At 37.0% G+C, this 25,638-nt stretch overlaps 1 protein-coding gene across 9 annotated transcripts in view; it reads right to left on the bottom strand.

Annotated features, from left to right (window-relative positions):
* ATRNL1 (attractin like 1) overlaps window positions 1–25,638 on the bottom strand; it is a 402,227-nt gene that overhangs the window by 336,586 nt on the left and 40,003 nt on the right. For all 9 annotated transcript variants that reach the window (XR_014948932.1, XR_014948933.1, XR_004307738.2 and 6 more), the window contains exons 4-8: window positions 25,191–25,319; window positions 22,203–22,411; window positions 14,332–14,506; window positions 13,024–13,111; window positions 4,909–5,164 (exon numbers count right to left, since the gene is read on the bottom strand). Coding sequence is in view for 6 of the 9 variants with exons in the window: in XM_032445435.2 (XP_032301326.1) it covers window positions 4,909–5,164; window positions 13,024–13,111; window positions 14,332–14,506; window positions 22,203–22,411; window positions 25,191–25,319 (857 nt within the window). In the remaining 3 variants the exon portion in view is untranslated. The remainder of the gene's footprint in view (window positions 1–4,908; window positions 5,165–13,023; window positions 13,112–14,331; window positions 14,507–22,202; window positions 22,412–25,190; window positions 25,320–25,638) is intronic.

The following is a 25,638-nucleotide window of genomic DNA, read 5'->3' as shown; positions in this document are numbered from 1 at the left end:
CGGGTCCCAGGCCTGGATGCCATACTCCAGATGGGGCCTCACAAGGGCAGAGTAGAGGGGAACAATCCCCTTCCTCACCCTGCTAGCCAACATTCTTTTCATGCATCTGAGGACACCATTGGCATTCCAGACTGCAAGAGCACACTGCTGCATCAAGCTTCTCATGCACCAGTACCCCCAAGACTTTCCCCACAGTCTGTACACATCTGGTGTTGCCCTGACCCAAAATGCAATACCTTGCACTCAAGCTTTGTTGAATTTCATTAGGTTCCCACTTTTCAAGTCCTTGTCCCTTTGGTTAACATTCCTTCCTTCTATTGCACTGACTGCACCTCTCAGCTTAGTGTCATAAATAAACTTGCTGAGGGTACACTCAGTCCCACTGTCTATGTCACTGATAAAGTTGTTAAAGTCCCAAGACAGATCCTCAGAAGGCACCACTTGTGACCAGCTTCCCCCTGGACACAGAGTTGTTGATCACCACACTGGCTGCAAAGATCAAAACAATTCCTTATCCACCAAACAGTGAAGTCTTCAAATCCATAACAAAATCCAACCCCTGCCTAGACGTTCTCATGAACAGGAGAGACATGGGGAAGCTGAATGTCAGTGAACACCAAAGCAAAGTGACCAGTGTACCTGTAGAAGCCCTTACTTTTCACATCCTTTGCCAAGTTTTACCTGCACCTTGCCTTTCATGGTTTCATCTTTACGTGTCTAAACAGCAACCCTGTATTCTTCCCAGGTCACACATCTCTGCTTCCACTACCTATAAATTTCCATTTTTTCCTTCAGTTTGACCAGAAGGTACTTGCTCAGTCATGCTGATTTCTTGCCTCCTCCACTTGATCTCTTATGGGGATGGAGAGCTTTTCCTCTCTCAGAAAGGTGTCCTTAAAGAGCTGTCAGCTCAATTCACTTCCATTCCTGTTTCCCTAAAGGCTGGTTTTCAGGCAACTCCATCCAATAGTTCCTTAAATAGATATGCTTATATGCTTCAATATTCTGGTCAGAACCAAATACTTATGTCCAGTTTTCTACAACTGTTTCCAAAAGACTTTTCAAGTGAAAGAAAAATATGCGGAGAGGTGTCAGAATTACTAACCAGACTTCTTAAGGATGAAAATGGGTGCATTTTGGGATGCTCACAAACTTAAGATACGATAATCACATGCATTCAGACATTGCCAATTCACAAAAGAAGCAGAATAACATGCAAGATGAACTGGATGATCTCAGCTACCAGAAAAAAAAATACCAAATTCAACAGTAATTTAAAGATATCGAGAGCACTGGGATTAGTAACATAACCTTCCATAAAATGGAAGCTCATCAGTTGATAATAACTAAGAAGAATGCTTCATCAGAGAAAGTCTATCAGCCATTAATGGCTTTCTCATGGTTGTAATATGAATGTCATTTATCGGGTGAAACTGAGGTTATTTAGCCAGGTAAAGGTGGAAACACATCTAGAATATCCCACAGATTTTTCTAATCATCCACATTCAAGAAAGATGAACTCCTTGTGAAAAAGTTAGAGAGATGAACTACTAGAACAAGAGGGGAACAAATGAGGTTGTGTTAATCAGTCTGGTAAAAAAAATAGGGTTGGTATCATCAATTTAAAGATAATTCCAGGAAGGGAGATGAGCTGCTTACATTAGAGAATGTATTACCCAGAAAACAACATAACCAAACATAAACCAAACAATGACAAAGATAGGCTGTCATTTATATTATATCCAGTCACTGAAATTATAAGCCCTGAATTAATTCTCCAGATGTTTTCCAAGATACTTAATATTTATCTACACATGCAATAGAAGAAATTATAAAATATATTGTTTTCAAAACAAAGCATGGATTGTGATGTTTAAGATTCATTTCAGATTTTTCCTCAGAGCAAGTTAATGACATACCATAGAATCACTCTGTCAATGAAAATCCAGTGAATTACAAAAAAAATTTTGTTCTATCAATTTTCAATTTATTTATTACTAATTAGGTAGGTCACATTAAGAAAAAAAAAAAACTTCAAAATTAAGTAATAATCATTGTGTCGGTCAAATGATTAAAATAGCATTTGGAAATAACCAAAATGTTTTTCTAAACATTTTAGAAAAAGATAGAGGAAACAAAAGGAAAGGTAGACACATTGGCCTGACCTGTTCTAGACACTGTAAAGCCTCTACAGGTCAAGTAAATGGAACAGATTTCACAGAATCACAGAATTATCAAGGTTGGAAAAGACCTTGAAGATCATCTAGTCCAACCATTACCAATACTTCCCAGCTAAATCATATTCATCAACACTTTCTTAGGTTTTCTTAGGAAGCACCTCAGATACCCATCTTTGTTTAAATGCAGTGACAATAAGATTTTTTTTCTTGCAATTATGAAGCTCATAACTTATGACAAAGAGAAAGTATACATTACATCACAGGGCCATTTCTTTTAACTCTACTTCAAAGAAACATCTTTAAATCAAAAGCAACCTAAGACCTACTTCCAAAGTCATAACAAATTTCAGCCTAAAAACTGAAGTGATATGTTGCTGATCCAAACAAATCTCTATCTCCTAAAGAAGAAAATAACATCATAGAAGATTTATTCAGAAGTTTCTTAATGTATATGGAGCTTTTATAAACTTTAGCTAAAACAAAAAGCCATTATTATATTCACCTTGAGACTCACATTGAGATTCTCAAAAGGTTTATGAGGTATTGCCATCCTAAAAGGAAATAAATTTCCCTGGGGAGTAACCTAGAAAAGCTTTATGGTTCAAGTTAGTAAAATCAACCACGTAATTCCCATACCAAGATTTATTGTTTCCTCAGAAGTCATAACTCCAATCATAGCAAGAAAGGACAACAGAAAGTTTTTATTATTACTGTAACTATCATACCCTTGGAGTAGAAAAAGATTCTTCTGCTTTCACATGGTGAAATTCTGGCTGCAAGCCATATCTGATTTTTCTCAGATTTTGTTGATTTTGATAAAAATTACTTTATTTACTAATCTGACAAACACGAGAGAAATTTGAGACTATGCACACCTTCAATTAATCTGCTTTGTTAACAGAACCACAGGCCTATGAGAAAATCTAGGGAGTCTGCAAACAGCAAACTTTTTAGGTCTTTTTGCACTCAAATCCAATGGAAATCAGGGTCATAGTAACTAAAGATGGCTTTAGCATCACAATTCCATATGTCAAGATCATTAAAGTTTGCTAAAAAGTCTGGATCACTTGCAGTTTCAATTAATACGAACCAGAGGGAAAGATTAGTACAATACTTCTTTCTTCTAGAAGTCATCTTGCATGTGCCTGGTAAATAACCTTCATTTGAATTAAAAGCAATAGCCAATAACATTTAGAATAAAACTGTACAATCTGAAATATTCACCCAATATTTATTTTTTTTTAAGGAAAGAGAAAGGAAATTTGATACTTCTTTCCACAGAATCAGGAGCCCTTTATTGTTAGAAATTTTCTTTCCAGTTCAATTCGGCTCATATCAGTAGTTCTATTTCCTCCCATGCTTTTTGATGATGACCTGCTAAATTCCCCAAAAACTAGTCATTCTTAATCCAAAAAAAAATATCTAAAATTTCATGGCTAAAATTGACCCTATAATAGCAAAACTGTAGATAAAATGCTGCAGCAGACAAAGAATTCAGGAAAACTTGACACAGAAATCATTTCACATTATAGGCAGGAAAAGGGAGATGGAAATTCAGTGAGGTAAACTGGAAAAAGTTGGCCTTCAACACTTGCTAACCCTTGAAGTATTGTTGCAAAACATAATTCTGAGAGTAGAAACTTTTGGTAACTTTGTTCAGTTTAATCAAACATTTCCACTGTGGAATAAGTACATCATTGCACTCTTCCTCTTGTTCCCATTCTCTTCAGCTTCGCTCAACATCGCTACAACACACAGGTAATGGCCAGAAAGCGTAAGAGTCCTCTACATTGTGAAGCGATTTCCCCACCTCACAAATGTGTATGCATAGTTTCTATACCAGTATGCATACCTGCAAATGAGTAAATGAAACTATTTAAAAGACATTCATTATGTCTTAACATAAAAACACTGCTTTGAAGTTTTGAATGCATTCTGTGATCGCTTACAATAACTGTAAGGAACTCAAATCAGTTCTACAGAAAGCAATAATTCAAACATTGTTTGAATTAGCGGGTACATAAATATTTCTAAAGAAAATCAGAAGGTTTATTTTTAAGATCATTCTACTATAAAAACATCTTAGAAGTATCACATGCAAGACAAAACGTCTTCGTTTATTTAACTGTAACATTTAAAATCACCATCAAAAAAGCCTCCCATTGAGGCAGGGGAATCACAGACAGACGTGTTGGAATATCTAAAAATGTTTTTTTTTCCAATGCTGGAAATTTATTCCAATTGGAAATTTATACATTATCCAAAAATGTTTTTATTTGTTCCTGAAGGAGCAAGCACATGCTCCTGAGACGAGCTTATAATGATAAACAAAGTTACTACATTTCAAAAATCAGCATGATGATATTACAACATCAATTAGAGATTCTTCAAAATTAACTACATTCTTGTTATTGTTACTCTTTACTGTATTCTGTTTTGCCCTTTGGATTTTCCAACACTATGAAGTAGAAACATTAAGTCTGTGGTTAAAAGGTTAAAAAACGTAAGTTTCATCAGAATAATAACTACTGGTTGGAATTTCTTGTTTCAGCCTTTAACAAATAGCCAAAACACATACAAATGCTCCTAAGAATCAGCATTGTCTTCAGGAGAAAACGATGACATTACATTGACAAATATATATATTTTCCTCTGTGAAAAGAGGAAGTGGCCCTAAAGAATTTTTTTTTCATCAATGAATGATAAAAGTAACTTGAAAGCAACTTACTGATATAGTATTCTTGTACAATGCTCGTATAACCGTATATCGAAGAATATCCAAAAATGATAATCATAACCACATCTCTGCTGTCCAGCTCCACGATGTGTGCTGAGTGACCTTCCACAGCATACTGCTGGCCATGTACAAGTACAGCAGGAGTTCTAATACTCCATGTTTGACTGTGGATGTTGAAAATCCACAGTTCGTCAGTAACATTGCCATTATTTGTTTCAATTTTGCCTCCGTACATGTAGATGTCTTCCTGTAAAAATTGGGAGAAAGGAGAGAGCAGATAATGGATTACAAAAAAGATAACATCTGAACTGTGTATTCCTGTGCTGCATAGAACTGAACAATCTGATTTAAATCTTCATGTACAGCTGATGCTATCTTAAACAGCTCAATAACAGATACTGGTCCCAGAAAACAATATTTAAGCTAAAGCAAAAGCGATGATAAGGAGAGCACTTCACTGAAGAATAAACCCAGCCATGAAAATGACACAAGAATGAATTTCAACCAGATTACTTCAAGCAGAAAAACTTTAATTACATGACTCTAATTCATACTGCAGCTATTAAAAATCTAAACAGAAAGGGATTTATACTGTTTTCTTAAGGAATAGCTCACAGAACTAAAATGCAATTTACCGTACACTCAAACTATATGAATTTCATTTGGCATATGCGCAAGAGAGAACGCTTCATCTTAGTGACAACATAACTTAAGTCCTGAGAAACTTCACAGTCATAAACAAATCAGCCCAGAGAAATGGGACAATTTGTGTACATCATCCCCTTGGGCACATGTGCTAAAATCAAATCTCAGTGGAAGAGTACTTTGAGTACTTCTAAAGGGATGCAAACAAGATTTTCCAATCTTCATTAACCATGTATCAAAATAGATGGCATTGTTGATCGAGATAAGTAAAGAACGACTTACTTAAATATTGATTGAAAATGATCCTACTAAATCTATAACTTCAAAGCAAGGCATATAGAGTCACAGAATGAATTCCAGCTTGTTGGCTTCACTGACTGGTTCACTGTTCATGGACAGTTTATCCCAGGTAAAAAAAATACTGTATCTAATTCAAATAATGAGTTAGCGTTCAGTAGGACATACCAGGTCCACATGCACTCAGTATCTCACCCATACAGTGTTTATACAGGAGGCAGTCATCTCCTGTACACTGCAGTATCGTAAATATTCCAGGGTCCAACCAACTTGATTAACAAAAAAAAAAAGAAAAAAGAAAGCTGCAGAATAGCACATTTAGCAAAGTTTCGCTAGGCACAGACTACTGAGCCTCAGGAGAAAAGGAAAAAAAAAAAAAGACTAAGATAAAGAAATTGCATAACATAAGAAGTTTGAATAAACCATAGGGATATGGATGGAATATGGATGATCAGTAGATTGACAGTCTATTAAGACCAGCAAAACAAAATACAATTTTTAACTGTTCCTTCATTTGATCCATGTGATCTTAATTCAGAACTTAGAGTTGTTCCTGAGCAGTGCTACTTCTCTGTTAGAGAACAGCCTACACTGGCCTTTGAACAAAAGACCATGGGATGTAAACACTGACAGAGTCTACAGGAGTCAAAGCATGCCAGCCAAAAGGCTGCCAAGACATCTTCCACAATACCACAGTGAAGGTGGTCATAACATAAGTCATAGTCATCATTGGTGAGGAATTAAGACTTGCTTTGAATGCTATTCTTGCAATACACATTCTGAGTTGCATTTTAGCTTATGCTGGTATTTCCTGAGAAATCTTCCTATAGATCTTTTCTAAGTAAGGCACTGAGGAGCCTTACTTAGAAAAATGCTCTCACATATCAGCAATTAATTAGAAAGATACAGAATTCTCAAATTCCATGAAGGAGGGCAAGATCCAAAGGAATTGTTCCCAAAATATCTAATGGATGTTTTTGGACTAACTCAGTAACTAGAACAGATGTTAGATAGAAATATTTATATGACATTACAGGTTGGCTTTAAGTCCACACCAGCCACCAGCATTACTTTTCCAAAGTAAAAGCAGAAGTGTGCTACAGCACAGCTATTGACTCCAAAGACTTCTACTATTGGGTTGTTTGCCACAGATGAAAAAACAGGTTTATGGGAGATTCTGCCTTGGGCCAACCAGACTTTTCTTACATACATGCTTTGAGAAGGAGGCCCATGCCCTGTTATCTTCAGGAATGCTACTTTTCTTCCATACCTAAGGGACAACTACAATCCCTATTTTGAGTGCACTTTATGTAATATTAAAGGCTAAGAAAGGAACATGGCAACAATACCAACTAAGTTTATTAGTTTATTTTAAAAACAGTGGTAGGATTTGCAACTGATAATTAAGCGTTCTTACTTATAAATAATCAAAATACTTAGGGATCAACAATATGTCTCTAGTAAGAAATAAACCAGGGCTGCAGGTAGAATCTGTATTCTCTCAATCTATTACTCAGCAACAACTTGGTAGCAGAACCTGTCATAATTCTTGGGATTACAAGGAAAAAAATCACTATGACAGAATAAGCTTCCTGAGTTTCTTCCTAAATAGCTAAACCATCTTGAAAATAGAGCTGCTGACCTCTAGTGTGCTATTCTGACTTTTTAAAATAGGTTTAGTTTCAAAGACCATTTTCCTGCTTTTCATAAAGAAAAACACTGCAGTATTTCACTGTGTTAAAACATGAGGGCTTGTCCAGATTTTGGCAGGGACAGAGTTAACTTACTTCCTAGTAGCTAGTTCAATGCTGCATGAGAATAACGTTGATAACACACCGATCTTTTAGTTGCTACTGAGCAGTGCTTACAAGTCACAGATGTTTGAGCTACTCATGCTGTCTGGCCAAAGAAAAGCTGAGGATGTATAAGTTGCTGGGAGGTGACAAAGCTGACAGAGGTCAAAAAGACGCCCCATACCATATGGTATCACATACAACACAATAAAACCAAGGCCATTGGATAGAAGGGCTGCTTCTGCACAGGAACTGGTTGGGATTCAGTCAGCAAGTGGTAAGTAACTTTGTTGTGCATGGCTTGCTTTCTGTATTCTCTTGTTAGTGGTGGCTTCTCTCTTTTAGTTTTTCTTCTTCATTATACTGTCCTTATCTCAACATGTGGGTTCTTGCACTTTTCAGTTTTCTCCCCCATCTCACTGTGGGGGGGAGGTGAGTGAACAGCTGTATAGCGCTCACTGTTTCTGGGTTAAACCACAACAAGTTTTATGGGAAACCTGTAGACTAATGAAATATGAATGTTTTGAGCAAATATTTTTCTTTAAATGATCCTAGAGAGCTCACTGATGAAACTGCCACTTCAGTCTCACAAGGTAAAGCACAGAGGAATGAAGGACCTAATTAGGGACTGGCAGGTGAAATATAACAGTTCTTAAAATACAGTCTGAATAGACGCATGAATTTCAAAATGACCCTTCGAACATCTGGCAACATCCTCCTCACAGCTCTACTGAAATGATTCAATATAAAAAACAACACTTCTGAGAGGAGCTATCTTTATAAATGACACAGCAGAGATCCTGTACACACAACTATTCAGAGAGTTCTACAGAGAAAAAGACAAGAAGGTCACAAAAACTACCTTAATAATCCCAAAATCAGATTTAAGCAAGCTTCACTCCAGGCATTTTCTGAGATTAAGCACCTCATACTGCTACTAATAAGAATTAAAAAATGTAAAACCACTTCAAAAGTTAGCTACAGTCAGCTCAGTATGGAGAACAGAAGGCTCACGGACCAAAGGCTACAGAAATACAGAACGAAAAACTTTACAAGCATATATAACTTTACAAAAGCAGATACATAAAGGCAAGCATTTTCTGAGAAGTGTAGAGAAGAAATAAGTGCAGCCTAAATGTCAAGCAGGTATAAATCAAGGTATATGCTGTTATGGTTTGGCCTAGTTTCTATGACAAGGGGGCAAAGAGACCCACAGATCCATGTCCTGGGAAGGGAGTGAGGGGGAAGGGAGAAGCTGGGAGACTGGCCTGGATGAGAAAAACAGCAGTAATGAGCTAGAGGAAAAAAACAAAAAACTTTGCTTACTAATTAAGTACACCAACAACCCACAGAACTGCAGCATTAACTCTCTAATTCCTAGTGCACTCAGTGGCAGCATGATGTGGAATACTGATATAAAAACAAGAAGCTGTGACATATGCTGAAGGTGAGGCCTTCTGTACACAACATATGGATTTTCAAGAGGACAGGTACACAATTAATGCTCACCTTCCAGCACAGGAAGCCTCTCTGCTACCACCAACCACACAGCAACAAAATGTAATGGGATATTGGTTCAACCTCTCCTGCTTTACCACCAACAACCACCTCTGATCTTATGGGCCAACATAATAAAACAGGAGGCATTACTTTTACCATACTTTATTCCAGCCATGTTGTAGTTTCCAGTTTGCCATCTAACTTCCTATCTAGCCATGGTTTGGCAAAGCTGTATGTACCTGCTTTAAAAACTTCACAAGCCATTATCTCTTCATAATCTTTTTTCTTCTGTGATTCATTTCAAAGTATGTTGACATTTTTGAAGTATCAAGATGCCTGAAACTACATAGAATCTCTCAGATATGGGAGAACCAATTGCTAACAGAAATAGTTAGTGCTTTTCCAAAAACCAGCCTGAAGTGGCACTGAAGGCAACGCTCTCTAACAATTTAGCTGGTCGAAAAGCAAGAACACGTTTTATGCATTTATAGTGGAGAGAGTATAAAAGTCTTAGTCATTTGTTATAACTGTACATCAGTGGGAGTCTTCTGATCTCTTTTCTTCAGAGTAAAGAAGTAGAGTACTTCAATTTTAACTAAAGAAGCTTTCTGAGGGAAATGGCACAGTAACTTACTTCATGCTCCACAGAGTCAATTATATAGCTTCAATTTAGCTTGTACCACAATCAGGCAATACTAGCTCTGTGCTCTCACTCTGGTCTAGTACAGGCTTTGAAATCTCAGGAGCTGAAGTCAAAAACTTAATCTAATTTCTTCTAGGTGGATACTATTTTCTCTCTTCTAAAAAGAAAATGTTAAACAATGAGTAGTATACAGCTCAAAACACAGCTCACAGCTGCCATCTCTAGGTATTGTATGATGTCCTGCCACTCTTCACACTCAATTTTTGTTTTGTTGTGGACTGAATACGTGAAAGGAAATGATAAAAGTTAATCTTAAATTAAGAATTTATTGACATGCAAGAAAACAGCACCCACTGGTATTCACTGACACTTGCTGAATGTTTATAGAGATGAAAAAGTGGATGTGTGCACAGTGAGGCAGTGGACGGTGCAGCAGCAGTGACAACAACAGAGGATCATCTCCCACGGTGAAGATTTTTATAAGCTCAGCATGCAGACTCTTGTTCATCATTGGTGAAAACACACAGCCAGTGGGGGTGTCTGTGCTGAAAAATAGTGTTTTGTAGCTGAGAACTTTTTCTATCAGACGGTATTATTGAGCTCTTTGTACATATTACGGACATAAATAGGAGGCATTACACTTTCAGAGTGACTTGCATATTACTTAATTATTTGAAATGAGTGGTGCTACATTCATTACTAGCGGATTCTAATTAATAATGAAATGCACCCACGACAGAAGCAACAGCTTCTTAACTACACTTGTTTATAACTTCCATTAATATTACTAACTTGCATTTCCTCACTGCGATCTACAAGATCTCCAAATTAACCCAAGTCCACATGGTCTGATATTTGCTGGTTAGAAGTTCTCTAAAATGGTTACTCCTTAGTTTGGAGCATTTCAAGTGAATATTAGTACTGTTGGCCTAGAAAATGTTAAATGACAGTTTAATCCTTTATTCTGAACTGCTGTATGATGAGTTAGTTCAAAGCTTCCCAACAAAAATTATTCATGTTCCACAAGTGAAATAACCAGAATACAGCAGCCTAGGACATCTCAAAGAACAGGTAAATACATAGGTAGTGAATCAGGGAACTGAGGAAGAGAAACAGTTTTTGAGTTGGCTTTGGGGCATGCACAGAATCCAGTTCACATTATTGCTACAGTAGTAAGTGTGATATTCATCACCTGTGGAAGAGAAACATGACAGAGGGGGAAAAAAGATGACAAAAAACAAACACCCACAATTCTGCTTAACATCAGAGAAGCAACATACATAAGGGAAAACTGACCATAAACAGATATTAAATAGGTACAAGTGAAAGGATAAAATCTTTAATGATGATACAAAGACAGTTTAAAGACATCTGAGATCCCATAAAGCCTTTCTATTTGAAAAAAACTTTCCCATTAGAAAAACCCAGATAAATCAAGCTTAACATAACAAGATTGTTAGAAGTAAGAAAAAGTACGTCAAAATCTGCTTCAAATCCAGCAGATTAAAATGCGGAAACATGTAAGGCAAGCCAAGAAACAGCCTGATGAATTGCCTGCAAAATTTATGTGTAAAGCACTACACCATTTTTCAGTCAGCTAGATTTATTTGTGGTGCCAACAGACAGTATAATACTCCAAAAACATAAGAGTCATAATAATAACAATAGTTTTTGTATTTGAATTCTTCATCATAGAGTACGCAGGTATTTCCATAGCAGAAATGAATAACAAATAGTCATAATAAAGGAAGGGCAAAAAAAAGTCTCCAAGATCAGTTCTGAAGGAATTGAAAGAATGAAATGGTGACTCAATTAGAATTTTGAGGAAACTGTTCACTTTTAACTGTGAGATGTCACCTGTGGTACCCCACAGAGATGGGCAATAAGGATTTGTTAGTTCTCCATACTTCAAAATAGTCTGGCAAGGGGATAAACAAAGGACACTTTCCATACTAAGCTACTCAGAATACCCAAGATAATGACCAAATGCAATTAATTAAGTAATATTTAATATGCAATACAAGTAAAAGGATGTACAAAATCATATAGATTTTCATTAAGAGATGCTTACAAAACTATTTTAAGTCTGCACTATGGTGGTGGTGTTGACTAGAATGAGGTCATGACATTATGGTTGGTAGTTCAGTGATAATACCAATTCAAAACCAATAGTAGATCATTATAAATCTCTGAGGTACTGATACCTCCAAGCAACTCTCTCAGAAGGGATACAACAATGAAAAAAGGCACAAGCAATGACTTCATCAGTATCTCACGTATGAAATACCTTCCTTCTTACTAAAACAGCAAGTAATTTTCAGCACGAATCTGACATGATGGGAGGATATAATAAACTTACAGAAAATCACAAGCGGTACCAAGAACCCAAATAGAAAGAAGTATGAAAAGGCAGGAAATATCAAAACAGCCAGTAGCAGTAACACAAAAGGTGGCATCTCATCACAAAACACCCTGGAATTCTTGGGTACAGGATGGTACCAGTGATTAAAAAAAATGGCCTGAATGCTTAGAAATAAATGAAAGGCACAAGATTTATAGTCTTTCCATACAAATACTTCAGAATTTGTTTTGATAAACTATTATGACCACTATTTAAAACTTCTGTTTCACTAAGAAGTGTAATAAAGCAAATTATTTCTTACTGTCATGGCCCTTAAAATACTAAGAGGCTTCACCTGGGGCTCAGCCATGGACCCTCTTCCCCTCCTACTCTGGGTTACCTGGTCACAGACTGTAGACAGCTCGTTTCCAGTATGGGTTCCTCAGGCACATTCTGCAGCCTTGTCTCCAGCCCTGCCTCCAGCCCTGTTTTCTCTGCTCCCTGGAATGGTGGTCTCTGAACCAGTGTCATCACTTGCCAGGTATATAGGGTCAAAGGACCCACTATCAGCCCACCATACTACATGCTGTGTTCATCCCCTGTGGGATGGCACCTGCTCAACAAGGGCTTTGTCCAAGTGTGAACTTAGCTCACCTTTCCTTGTACAAGAGTAGCAAATGTAAAATTTGACCATACTGTCAAGTTTAGCTCTAGAACTAAAAAATTACTTAAAAATCTTTCTCCAAAATAGGTCTAAATACAAAAGAAGGCAATAACAAAGTGTTTAGGAACTAGAAATTACCCTCAAAAAAATCCATGAATCCTTTCAAGACCAGTAGCAATACTTAAAAATAAATTAGTTGAATAGGAGACTGAAGAGTCCAAACCTGATATAAGGCAAGTGTGTGTCCATATCTCTGGAGCGGCCCTTTGGATACAGGCACTACGTTCCATATACTGCTTTCCAAATTGTAGCTAGAAGAGAAATAAAAGAATAAAATGTTCTCTATCCACACAGAAACAGGAGATCTTGTATTTTTGAACCAGCTTTTGTTTTACAAAGCGTGCACGCTTCATTAGTAATTGTTTATCTGAGGTGGTAATTTGTTAACAGCAGTAAGACAGCCATTTTTAACTGCTGTAACAGTGCACTAACTGGTGACAGTGAGCTAAATGTTCATCAAGAGAAAATAGGAACAGATCTTTTTGGGACTCATCAATAATTTCAGAAATTGCAACTGTAATTAAAACCACCTGCTTACAAGAAAGTTATGAAACTAAGTTCATGGTTACCAGCAAGCAAAAAACCAACACTCAACTGCCTACGCCACAACCTTTGGCATTACTCAGAAAACTGGTTATTAAGGACCCTCTCAGTTACACAGCTGGGTTTAATTTCATAAACTTTAAATTAACTATTGAAACACAACACAATAGAACAGAGGTTAAAAAAAATAAGGATGCAGAGGTATTAAAGGAAGATGCAAAGAGAATGGGATTTGTTTTAGATGATTGTAAAATTGCAAAAGAAAACAAGAAGTAGACAAAAATAGGAGAAATAAACATAACCCAACAGTTGCACTCAGGGCCTCTCTCTATATACAACTTACCACACAAACTGGCTAAATAATATATACAGATAATTTAGGAGTTGAAGTCAATGATCCTTATGGGTCCTTTCCAACTTGGGAGATTCTACACTTCTGTGATAGATGCTTCAAGTTTGTTTTTAATAGCTGATCAAATGCATACACATACAGAGTGTTATAAATACGAAGAACCAAAACATCCCGCACAGAGCAGGCCAAGTGCCCGCATTAAATATGAGCCTCTTGTCTTTATAAATAAATATTGATATGCAAATATCACTCTAGATAAACTATCTGAAAACACCATCACACAGAGTTCTTTCCTCATTTTATCACTACAAGCACTTTTATGGTTTGTAGCAAATAATAGTGACTGTTGTCAGAAGACTGATGAGTTTACACATTAATATTACATAGATCTTTGCTACACAGACTCTAATCCTTTTGAATTATATGAAAATTAAAAGCATAAAAATAAGGCAGCTAATAAAGAACCTGAAGAAGTATAAGTCTTTTGATTGAGTTGCCGGATAGATGTTAACTTGTTAATATTTATTTTCCCCAAGCCTTATCAGAAGGGATATCATGTGGGATGAAATCACTTACTTCAACACCATTTGGAATGAACTGTAGTTAAAAGCGTATCCTCCAATCACCCACATAAATTTTCCATGTAGAACCGCCTTATGGGAAGCCCGGCCCACAGAAGGGCTGAATGGCTTTACATTTGGTAAGATCCAGTAAGACTCTGTGGAAGGGACGTTCAAAGAACAATCCGGACCTGTTTTGTAAACAAATGTAGAGTTTGTACAAACTGTTAGGAGCCAATAAAGCAGAAATAGGGAAGGCTTAATTACAGATGTCAGGACTGCTTGTTCTGATAAAATACAGTATGCACTTTTATGTTTAACAGATGCTCGCCAAAAAAAAATTGACATCAAAGGACATCAGTCAAATTGCAAGTGTTAGATTAGCTGAAATGATATATTTCAGCATCCTTCTCGGAAAACACACTGCATGAGTCACAGATCGAAAGAAGGGCAAAATGAACCACATTTTTAGAAGCGATATAGATCCAAAATGAGTAGCACAGAATAAACTCTTTATTACCTCTGAAGAAAAACTAGAATGCAGAATACAACCAGAATAAGTTGATATCAAAGCAAATAACATTGAAGTAAGTAACGTTACAGTATGGGATAAAGCATACACAATCTCAAGAACACAAATCTGGCTTTTTTCAATGGCTTTTTGTGCTGTCTTTCAAGAGGAAAGTGCTTCATAAAATTCAAGGATTTGAGAATACAAACATTATGAAAACCTACTGATCACTCTACAAAGCTTCCAAAGCCTGTATTAATTTTGGAACACATCTTCAAAAACAGGTTTGACAAATTAAGAGAAGTCAACAAAATGTGCCATTTTTAAGTTTCATTATTTCAGTAAATTTAAAGAAAAAAACCACCAGCATGCAAACTATGTGCCTTTTGTTCAGTACAACTGACCAACTTTATTTCTAGATAGGAAAACACTGAGTCTTTAGGACACCACTATTAGTATTATCAATCACAGAAATGAAGCTTTTATCATCAGTAATAGCAGACATATTGCATGACAGCTGAATGATGTCAGTAATTTGATGCTGATACTGCAGCGTGATGTTATGTCCATCTCAGTATGCCCAGTTAGATTAAATCCAACACTCAAGCTACTGGGCACTACTAAAACTCAAAGCTGTTGAACTCAGACTGGGTATTCTTTTAAAGAACACAGAGGGAGTCAGCTAACATTAAATAAATACCCAAGAAGCAAATTAAAAAGCCCAGTCTGCATCCTAAGAATCATAAATCACCCAATTTAAGGATGCATAGTGACATACAGAGTTAAGGAGAAAGCGTATAAACTCAGCTCATAGAATCATTTAAGTTGGAAAATACCTTTATATCATCGAGTCCAACCACCCACCTGAAACTACAAATCCACTGCCAAATCAGGTCCCTAATCTTGGTTCTGAAAGCACAAAGTTCGCCTGCATAGAATTTTGTGGGGGATGGTATTTAGGCACAACAGAGTGAAAACTGAAGGACCAACAAGAGCCAAATAAATAAATAAAGTCTGCAGTGTTGAAAGGATGAGCTGAAAACAAGAAAGGAACTTCAAGAGACAAAAGAAATTAAGAAGCAGCTAGAAGGGACAACAAAGAATATGAGATTCTTACTGACGGCATGCAGGCAATTACAGACACTTCCATGGAAACACCACACCTATGTGTTCTCTTGCTCAGAAATGTCTAAGTAAATGTAAAGGGAGGCCAGCATGGCTGAACAACAGTGTAAGGAAAGTTATTAGGAAGATATTAACATGCATTAAATCACAATCAAATGAAGAAAAAAGAACTGAACACAAAATAATGCATAATGAACATCAAACTATAGCATACATCATAACAAACATTAAAATATAATTAAGGAGGTTTGGTTTTATTCTGAGTTATGACAGAGAATGGGACAAAATTGAGGGAAAAAAAATACACATGAAATTCTATATAGATAAGTATAAAACTGTCAGCTGTGCTCCAGCCAGACTAAAAACACGACAGCTCAGAGAAGGATCAATACCCAGTAACAAAATCTCAACTTATGATAACTCATAAAAATACCGTAATACTCAGAGACCCAGAAAGGTAAAGCACACATTAGAAGTAGAGAGCATGTTAACACACTGCCACATTCAAAGCAAACAGGAGGCAGTTCTTAGTGCAAAAAGTATCAGACATTTTTGCCAAGGAGCTCTGACAAAGGACACTCCAGATGCAAAGACTAACACTGAAACAAGAGGAGCTTTGACAAATATTTAAAAGAGAATCAAGGGAAGTCTACTTAATAAGCTAAGTACCTGACATCACATTTTTTGTTTCAAAACATCAAAGAACATCAAGCCTTTCCAGCGTGCATTATCACTTTGTGAAAAAAAAATATATATATATAATTCTGATCAGGTAGATCATCTTTGCCCAAACACTTGCCATTTCCTATAGAAGAATGATACTGACTTCTATCCAAACTATACTTCGCTGCTTGAATGATGGAAACCTCCGTTCCCACTGTTCATTAATTCCTTTGCCTTGAAAAGATTAATGATATTTGAATGGGGTCTAATGAAAGTAGGAATAACTCAGCATATTATTGCTTAAGTATTAATATAGATAATAGAATAGTAACCTCAAGATTCTGATCTGATAAATCACTACAGGAAACAATTTGAATACAGAAGTGTTCATATTTAAACAATTGATTAATTATTGCTTGATCAGGGAACAGATCATAAATACGAAATCTATGATGTCAGTTTTATAAGGGAAACCGCGATTCCAGTTATTAGCGGTGAACGTTCTCGCACAGATGTAGTGGTCAGTGGCGCCCCCTTGTGGTCAAACATGAATCCTACACACAAATTGCCCGCTCCCGAACTGATAGATTTTCTTTAGTGGGGAAGGAGCGCCGCTACAGTTCCCACAGACAGAAAATCCACTCCCAGCCCCGACTCCTTACTCTCCATTTCAAAACTGACACTACTTTTCATGCTGCTGCACTGTGAACCGAGGAAGGGAACGCATCCAGGTTAAAACAAGCTTTGCTTTTTAGTCAGGTGAGCTTTTAATTTGGATGCATCCCTTTATCCACTTCTCTTTGCGCACACACACACCTAGTTGTACCAACAGGAGTATTACTGACCCTCCGGGGCTTCCCTTCCAGTGAGAGTGTCAAACATTAGCAGGGTTATTTCAGTGCTTACAAAGCTGTATAAGAAGTTTAATATATAGTTGAAGGGAGAAAAACATGCAATAGACTAACACTGACTTCTACTGAAACATCATTTAAAGAACAAATGCTTTTGTGTGGCAAGGCCTTCATAAAGGTAAGGAAAATGTAAAACTTTGAAATATAATTCACAGATCTTCATACATAAATATATATACCATGAAACATCACCTTTATTTCAGCATAACTACATTCTCACTTCAGAACCGTCACATCCACTAAGCACATGCCTTTTGTGGAACAGGCAGCACCACAGCTGCAGAACACAGATAAAAATGTTTTATTATTTTCTATGCAAATGCGATTTTTCTCCATTTATTTTAAATTGGATTTCTTTCTTATCCACTCAACCCACAGGAAAAAGAAGGGGGAAAAAATGGTTTACAAAGAGGAAACAACTTTATAAAACTGAATTGGAAGTCAATTATGTAATCCTCAAAGATAGGGGAGAATTCTATAGGTTTAAAAAAGTGATTTACCCGCAGAACACAAGAGAAGGAGTTTGATTTCAATTTATTGAGGAGTTTCATGAACTGCCAAGGTAACAATCTGTTCCAGTAGTTCGAGTCATAAGATCAATTTCCACCTAATGAGAAAACATCATCTATTGTCTCCAAACTTAATCTTCTCCTTCAGGTTCACAGGAGAAAAAAAAAACAGAAGTATCGATCTGTTGAATATAAATGTTCTGGTCCTGCTTCTCATACAGTTTAACCAAAGCATTCAGATCAAGTATTTGCTGTCATTTATTCTCTATTTATTTGATATCTGAGCATTTGAATTGATAATTATTATACTGAGGCAATTCTTCAACCACCACAATGAAAACCAAATATTGCTATTCTCGCACAACCAATAATATTTTCATAGGATAATGAATCTGAGATTATTAATAATATTGGATTTGATTCTTGTGGGTCCCTTCCAATTCTATAACATGCTTAGAAGAGTGAATACATCTGATTATACTTTCAAAAACTCTTAACACTGGAAGTTTTAGCAAGTAGAGAATCACCTGCTTAACAGGAAAGCATTGAGGCTGTTACTACATGCATATGTTAATTAAAAGACATGATACATAAAAATATAAAGTGTTTTGCAAGAGTGGCTCAGTGCCGTGAGGGCATAACCCGAAAGGATCTCGAGCTAAAGATGCATGAGAGCAAGCTCACAGGATGCAGCCTCCACCACAAAAGAAGCAGAAGTCCTGGCACATACATGGTGATTGAAGCGCTATTCAGCCCCATCTCTTTTCCATCCAGGAGAATGGATCATCTAAGGATGATGAGGCCTTGGAGAACCTGCAAGTCAATGGCAAGCAGGCAAGACAGAAGGGCTGCACTACTTGACTGCACCCTTCAACCATCTGACCTGAGAACCCAAAATCAAGATAAAACAGGCTGGTGCCAGAAGATACAGAATTGATGACAAAGCCTTACTAAAAATGCATAGCAGAATGGCTTTGGACTGTGGAGGTAATCACATTCAACATCACCTGTTCTTTAAGGCAAATCAAAAGAGTGTAAATGCTGCAGGGAAAATAAATAAAATGAATTTGGATTCTTGGTGACACATACTAAAAAAAACCTCCAACCCACTAGCAAAGAATGAATGGTGCAAGGGGCAGAGATGCAGTTCTGTGTAAGAGAAGTAAGACAAACAGCAGCCAGGCTGCAAAGGAGCTGCACTTGTTAGTGCTTGCATGGATATTTTCCCCCCGTAAACCAGCATCAGTGGAGCACAGGAGGTGCCACCTTTTAGCAAGCGGTTGGGCTTTGCCCTGTGGAAGAGCTGAAGAACTACATCCACAGAGACCACAGGCCTGAGTACAGATGAAAGATGGGAAGAAATAAAATGCACGTCCAATCACTGACCTTATTTCTGCCAGTGTTGACATCACTTGTCATAAAGAACTGACTTGTCTTTATAATCATAGACAGCCCTCAAATGTTTACAAACCACAATCCTATTCCCCCTTAGCCTCCTTTTTAATAGATTAAATAAGCCATATTCCATAGCTCTAATCATTTTAATGATTCTCCTCTGTGCAATACCTATTCATAAAAGTGTAAAAATAAAAATGAAGTATAGTACTAACGTATTCCTCCATTTAACTGTAGACTGTGGCTGATCATCCGATTCATGCACTTGACGCTTTACAGCCTAAATTTTATATTCAATATAAACAGAAGTATACCAGCTTGTATTCTGGTTGATAGACAAGCAAGTTTTCTCCTATTTCACTTCAATCCCAGATGCTAAAAATCTTAATATTCCCAGTCCCCAAATGTATGCATTTACAATTAATACTGAAGCAATTTTATGCCACACATTCTTCTTATTTTATTGGTAGGACATTCTGGTCCTCCTTCATACTGAGAGCAACTCCCACCTTCATATGACCAGATTTCAGTAAATCTTACAACTGATAAAATTACATAACACAGGCTGATCTTGGGACAGATCTTAAGTACTACTTACACCCTTCTGTCCCAAGTTGCCTTCTTAGCACTCCCATTGACATTTCACAATTAACAAGCTCCATTGCTGTTACTGCTCCCTCATGCATTTACAACTTCTTCAGTATCAGCGGTTTCCCACCATCAGCTGCTGAGGTTCAAATAAATGTGTTGCATTTTCCTGTCAGTTACAAATTATTTTAGTCTGAACTACATTGATAAATGTCCATTCCATCTCTTTCAATATTCAGTCACACTATGCATTTAATAATTCCTTTCCTCTAACTACAGTTCAGAACTTTACATATCAGAAATGAAGCTAACATGCTGTAAGCTGCCAAAGCCATTAAGTCCAGCTTCTTAAAAAAAGAAAAAAAAGAAAAAAAAAAGAACATACTGGTAGTTTTCCTCTGCCTGAGTTACCAATAGACATCAATGCTTCCTGCTTCAGAGCACCAAAACAGATGAGGCAGTAACAGAGCAGCACAAAGTGACACAGCACTCATAAAAGAAAGCACTATTCCTAACAACCTCCACCCTCCCTTTAAGTTCCTTAACCAGAATTCAAGGAGATATTAAAACATTCTTTGTCTATGTATTTCCGAAGCAAACCATCAATGTGACAATAACAAGAATGCTATTATTCTTAATTATTTGCTTTCATTGTCATGGCATCATTGTGTCTGTGCATGACTAGTGCCTAACCACATACTTAAAACTACAGCACCCATCTTTCACAGGCTGCGTGGTATATAGTAAAGACCTAAACTTCTACTAAAAACAGCTGTTTATTCCAAAAAGGACCCTGTTTTCTTTCCTCGTTGCATTGTTTTAACTGGTTTCTTTACTGGTGTTGCTCACAGCATCCACAAGATGTCACTGTTGTAAAAAGAGACACCCCATCTATGCTGCAATACAAAACACCCTTTCCATGTTCCAGATGATGATTTTATTCACTGTATATCACGTTCAGCACAGTCCAACAAACCTTTTCTTCCTTTGTAAGGACTAAACATGCTTCAATCAACATCATGTGAAACAAGAAGGAACAAAAGTTTTCCTCCAAAGTAGAAACTCTATTTTGAAACAAAAAAAGACTTGGCAGACAGCAACAGCAGGAGAAACATTTATGAGTCCTGTATTGCAAATAGCCTACATAGAAGATGCTGACAGTTTAGAATTTGTAAAGACAGAAATACAGATGTTAAAATATAGGTACGTACAGTATCACTAAACAAGTAGCCTTCCAGAAGGCTCTAGGAAAGTTCAACTTTTTGATTTATATTTTTTCTTTTTTAAACAAAGTAAATTTATCACATATCTAAACCACTTTACCTGGGGTACAATAAACATCCAACAATTGAAAACAACCCAGATTTTGTGAAACCACCATGAAGTATTAAGTAAATTATCAGTCCAACTCCTAAGGAACAGAAAGCTGTTACAGAAGTGCTAGGTGAAAAGAAGGTACTAATGATGAAGGTCTGAGTTCTGCATGGAGTCATTGCAGAAACAAAAGGCTGCTAGTCCTGCTGCAAATTCTATTCACAACTTCCTTATAGAGACTTATCCTTCAGCACTTTTTGTGCACTACAGTCATGAGAGGTTCTTGAGGACTCAGCAGCACATCTGTGACAGGGCTGTTCCCACTCAATGGTTATACTGCTATAGCCTATTTCCTGCCTGCAGTGGATTTCTGTGGGTGCACTGACTGCCTTTTTATAAACAATGTCATTTATTATTTACAAGAGCAATGCATTAAATCTCATGCTCTCTTTGCTCTAATAGGTATGACAGCTAATAGGAGTATGTTCCTTGGACATACAAAAAGGGACAGCAATAAAACAAAGTAGAGGCAGTAAGGAGGGGAAAACAGCATTGTATCAACAAAGTAATTTGGAAGTATTTAATATTTAAGAGAAGAAAGGCCATTTCAGTGCATAGCATGCTAAACCCACTGAGACTTTTAGTAGGAACAGTAAATAATATGAACATCTAACATATTATAATAATCAAATTAAACATTTAAGAGCTAAAATAAATGAATTTTATTAAGAAACAATTGTAGTAGGGCTACACAAAAATGACCGTAAAAAGAAGTACAACGTGCTTAAGTATTTTTTTTTGTTTATGCTTACTCTTTAAGGACGGTAATTTACACTAAAAACAGGCTTGATTCTAAACAACAAACCCTTACCTTGCCAGCTGTCATTGCATACACACAACTTTTCGCCTGTCAAATCACAGTACCCATGGTCTGGACTGCCACAGTTGGCTTTACAGTATGGGATATCACAAGCTTCTCCTTTCCAATACTTGTCACATTCACAGTATACCCGGCTTGGAATGGACAAACTGGTGGTGCACTTTCCATGCTCTGAACAGTTATTAGGACAAGAATTAATTCTGGTAGAGGGAAAAAAAAAAAAAAGTAAAATAAGGAAGATGACAAGCTTTGAGTTTATGAGGGAGGTTTTTACCTCACATCATTCCAATAGTATTTATGTGATAAAGTGCATTTTTTCTCAAAATTCCTGAGCACTGATAAAGTAGAAGTTTAATCGTTTGACAGTCAAGGGTCTTGCAAAGCAGTCCACCCAGGCTTACATACATTGTCTGTGGTACAATCAGTATCACAGTCATCTCATGTGTTAACTAATATTGACATTATGCTGAAGGACATGCCTGCTCTCTGGTATTATTCACACTGGAAGCAACTGCAAGCAGTTTAAAATGGAAGATCTCAGCATTCCTATCAGATAAACAGCGCTTTATTGAAAATAGACTCTTAACAGGGCTTTGAAGGTAGATTTGAAGGCTGAACGGGGATCCAAGTGGCAATACCTGAGAGCAAAGCTTCTTATATAGTTTGCCTGAACTCTGACACAGTTCACTTCTGCTGCAGCAGGGAGATTACAGTCCCTGCAGCACTTGCTTTCATAGAGCAAGAGAATCTCTGTAATGCAATCAACACCACACCAGGTGCATTTAGAGTTTTCCTGACTGGACTTAGACTTAGCTATGCTTCCAAGTCCAGAGTCAGAGAGACGCAAGAACAGCAAAGCTAGGGCTGGAAGAAGTTGGCAACCACTACGAGATTTCATATTTCTGTGATACACCCCACCAAAGACTGAGATCACAGGCAATTGGACTCGACCATACTATGTAAGCAGGTTCCAGAGTGCAGGCAGTTCCTCAGAGATGGTAGGAACGAAGGACATTGATGTACATGGATCCAAGAGATTCCGTGAACAAAATACACATCGCAGGCAGTAAGTGCCTGAGGAAATCCAAAAGGGCTCTGAAAGCTTCTTTGATGACTCACAGGGAAGAGTTAGGTTAAAACTCAAAATAAACTGTTACTACAAATCCCTGACGACGTTAACACTGACTCCACCCTGTAGATGGGGAAAAAAAACCTAGATGGATGGAGCTGGAAGTAGACTGCCGGCCTCCAAGAACACAAAGATTAATGCAGATTTCTGGAATAACTATTTCTGTTTGCAGCTGGGATGGCACTTCAGTCACAAATGCTGCTATCCTGACTTGCTCAAATAAAAGAACATGGGTGGTCTACCAAAATGAAGCCAAGAAACTGTTCAGGGTATCAAACCAAGGAAGAAAGAGTGTAACAGAAGCAAAGTAAAACAGATCAGAATGATAGACATAAATTAACACAGTTGTAATGAGCACTCACAGATATTTCAGCATCAAAGGAGATATTGCTGGCCTGTTAAAACAAATAAAAATTGTTTCTAACGTTGCAATGAATACTTTTTGAGGAGTAGAGTCATAAATTACACATAATTCCATTAAATGTGTAAGGATCTAAGTGCAAAAACTGCCAGTTTAAGACTTACAAAGTAAAAATGGAATAACACATAGCATTCACATTACCTAAACAAAGAATGCAGAGGGCGTGCTCTCGTGTCTTAAGAATTACACCTCATATTGCCATTTGCTCTCAAAACAAGCACATAAGAGCAAAGAAAAAAAGCTTCAGGGATAACTGAAAAAATTATCTAATTTCAATAGAAATGTCTGCCAGGTAACTGCATTTTATTGATGTCAGTGGAAAAACATGGAAAATACCCAGAATTGAAGGCAGCTGACATTTCCAATGCCCTATATATAAAGGCTTCCCCAACTCTTACTGTCTGATAAAAAGGTGTCAAACTGCTGCAAATTACAGAAACAAATCTGCCCATAGAAAACTTGTGTGAAAAGTAAAGCTATTGCCATAAATGCAAATTGAAAATTCAAACAAGTGAATAAAACGGCACAAAAAGATAAGCACTGCCACATTTGAAGTGTAGCACTGGCAATCACCTTCTAATAATTGGTATTTCAAAATCCAAAGAGATTGAAAGAAATGAAAAGAGTATTTGCAATCATAGGAAAATTATCCCATGAGTAACAAGACCAAGAAATCCTCTCTTGAACCAACCGTCCAACATAAAAACCACACTACATCATGTGTTGCACATCCTACAAAAGACAAAGTACAATCAGCAGCTGGTTCCCAAAAGGAAGAGGTGCAGGTCTGTTGAACGCATGCTGACTCACAAAAGCACAGCACAGTTGTGCTAGATCAGACTTAGAAGAGAAACCAGAATAGTGCAGATAAGAGTTATGGAGGTAGAATGACAACAGATAAGAGGAGAAGTAACAAAACATATAACAATGAAATAGAACCAACCATGGTTGGCACAAAAATAAAAGAACTTTAGTGAAGGTGTAAAAAATCCACAACTGTACATTCAACAAGAAAAAAAAGGCAACAGATGATTCTAATTCGAGAAAAGGGAACTGATATGACAGCTGAGATAATCTTCCCTTCTTTTCCATACGACAACTTTGTATGTTGGATAAATAGTGGAAGGAGAACACTTCCTAGTTCCATATGGCATGGTACAAACATACACTTAAGAGTGCCCATGAACCTGCACACAGAACAACACATAATGCGCTACGCAGGGACTTTTGTTTGTTTGAAACAAGTTTCTTAAAGACAATTAACTACAACCTCCAGCTCCTTTGTTTTAGAAACATGCCACAGAGCACAATCCTTACACAATTAACAATATCAGCAGATAAATACTTGCCCTGCAATTACCATTCTCTTAAAAGGAACACTAGATTGACTAACAAAGTTATTATTTAGTAAATAAATAAATATACTTACGAGTAAAAAATGTTAAATCCAGTTAGATTATAAGCAGCATCACTGAAGAAGTGTAGCAATGCATAGCCAGATGTTGTAACTACTTCAGGTACAGTTTCATTTCCACGTACTTCAGGAACTATTAAACCACTGGAGGGGGGAAATGGGGGTGGTGGGGAAGAATCAAAGAGTTATATTTTCAAAATCAATCAGGGGAAAAGAGAGGAGAGTTTGGCACTTTGGTTGTTAATTGCATAAAGAAGTGAACTCAAAGAAATTAAACATAAATTTAGCTTGTTGGCCTTTTTCGATTTAAAACAAGTATAAATCTTGTCCATAGCTCTGAAACCTCAGGTAGGTTTTCCCAAGGAAAAAAAGCTTCCCACACACACCAGTGCAAAGTCTCACATCAGACTACTCTGAAGGTACATGCACAGGAAGAATGAGCTTTAAAACATTTTAATTCTGA

This window comes from Coturnix japonica, chromosome 8, assembly GCF_054131305.1.
Source record: "Coturnix japonica strain WE chromosome 8, WE-NBRP24, whole genome shotgun sequence".
NCBI classification, from domain to species: domain Eukaryota; kingdom Metazoa; phylum Chordata; class Aves; order Galliformes; family Phasianidae; genus Coturnix; species Coturnix japonica.
The sequence above is the reverse complement of the archived record's forward strand: the minus strand, read 5'-3'. Positions and strand labels throughout refer to the sequence as shown.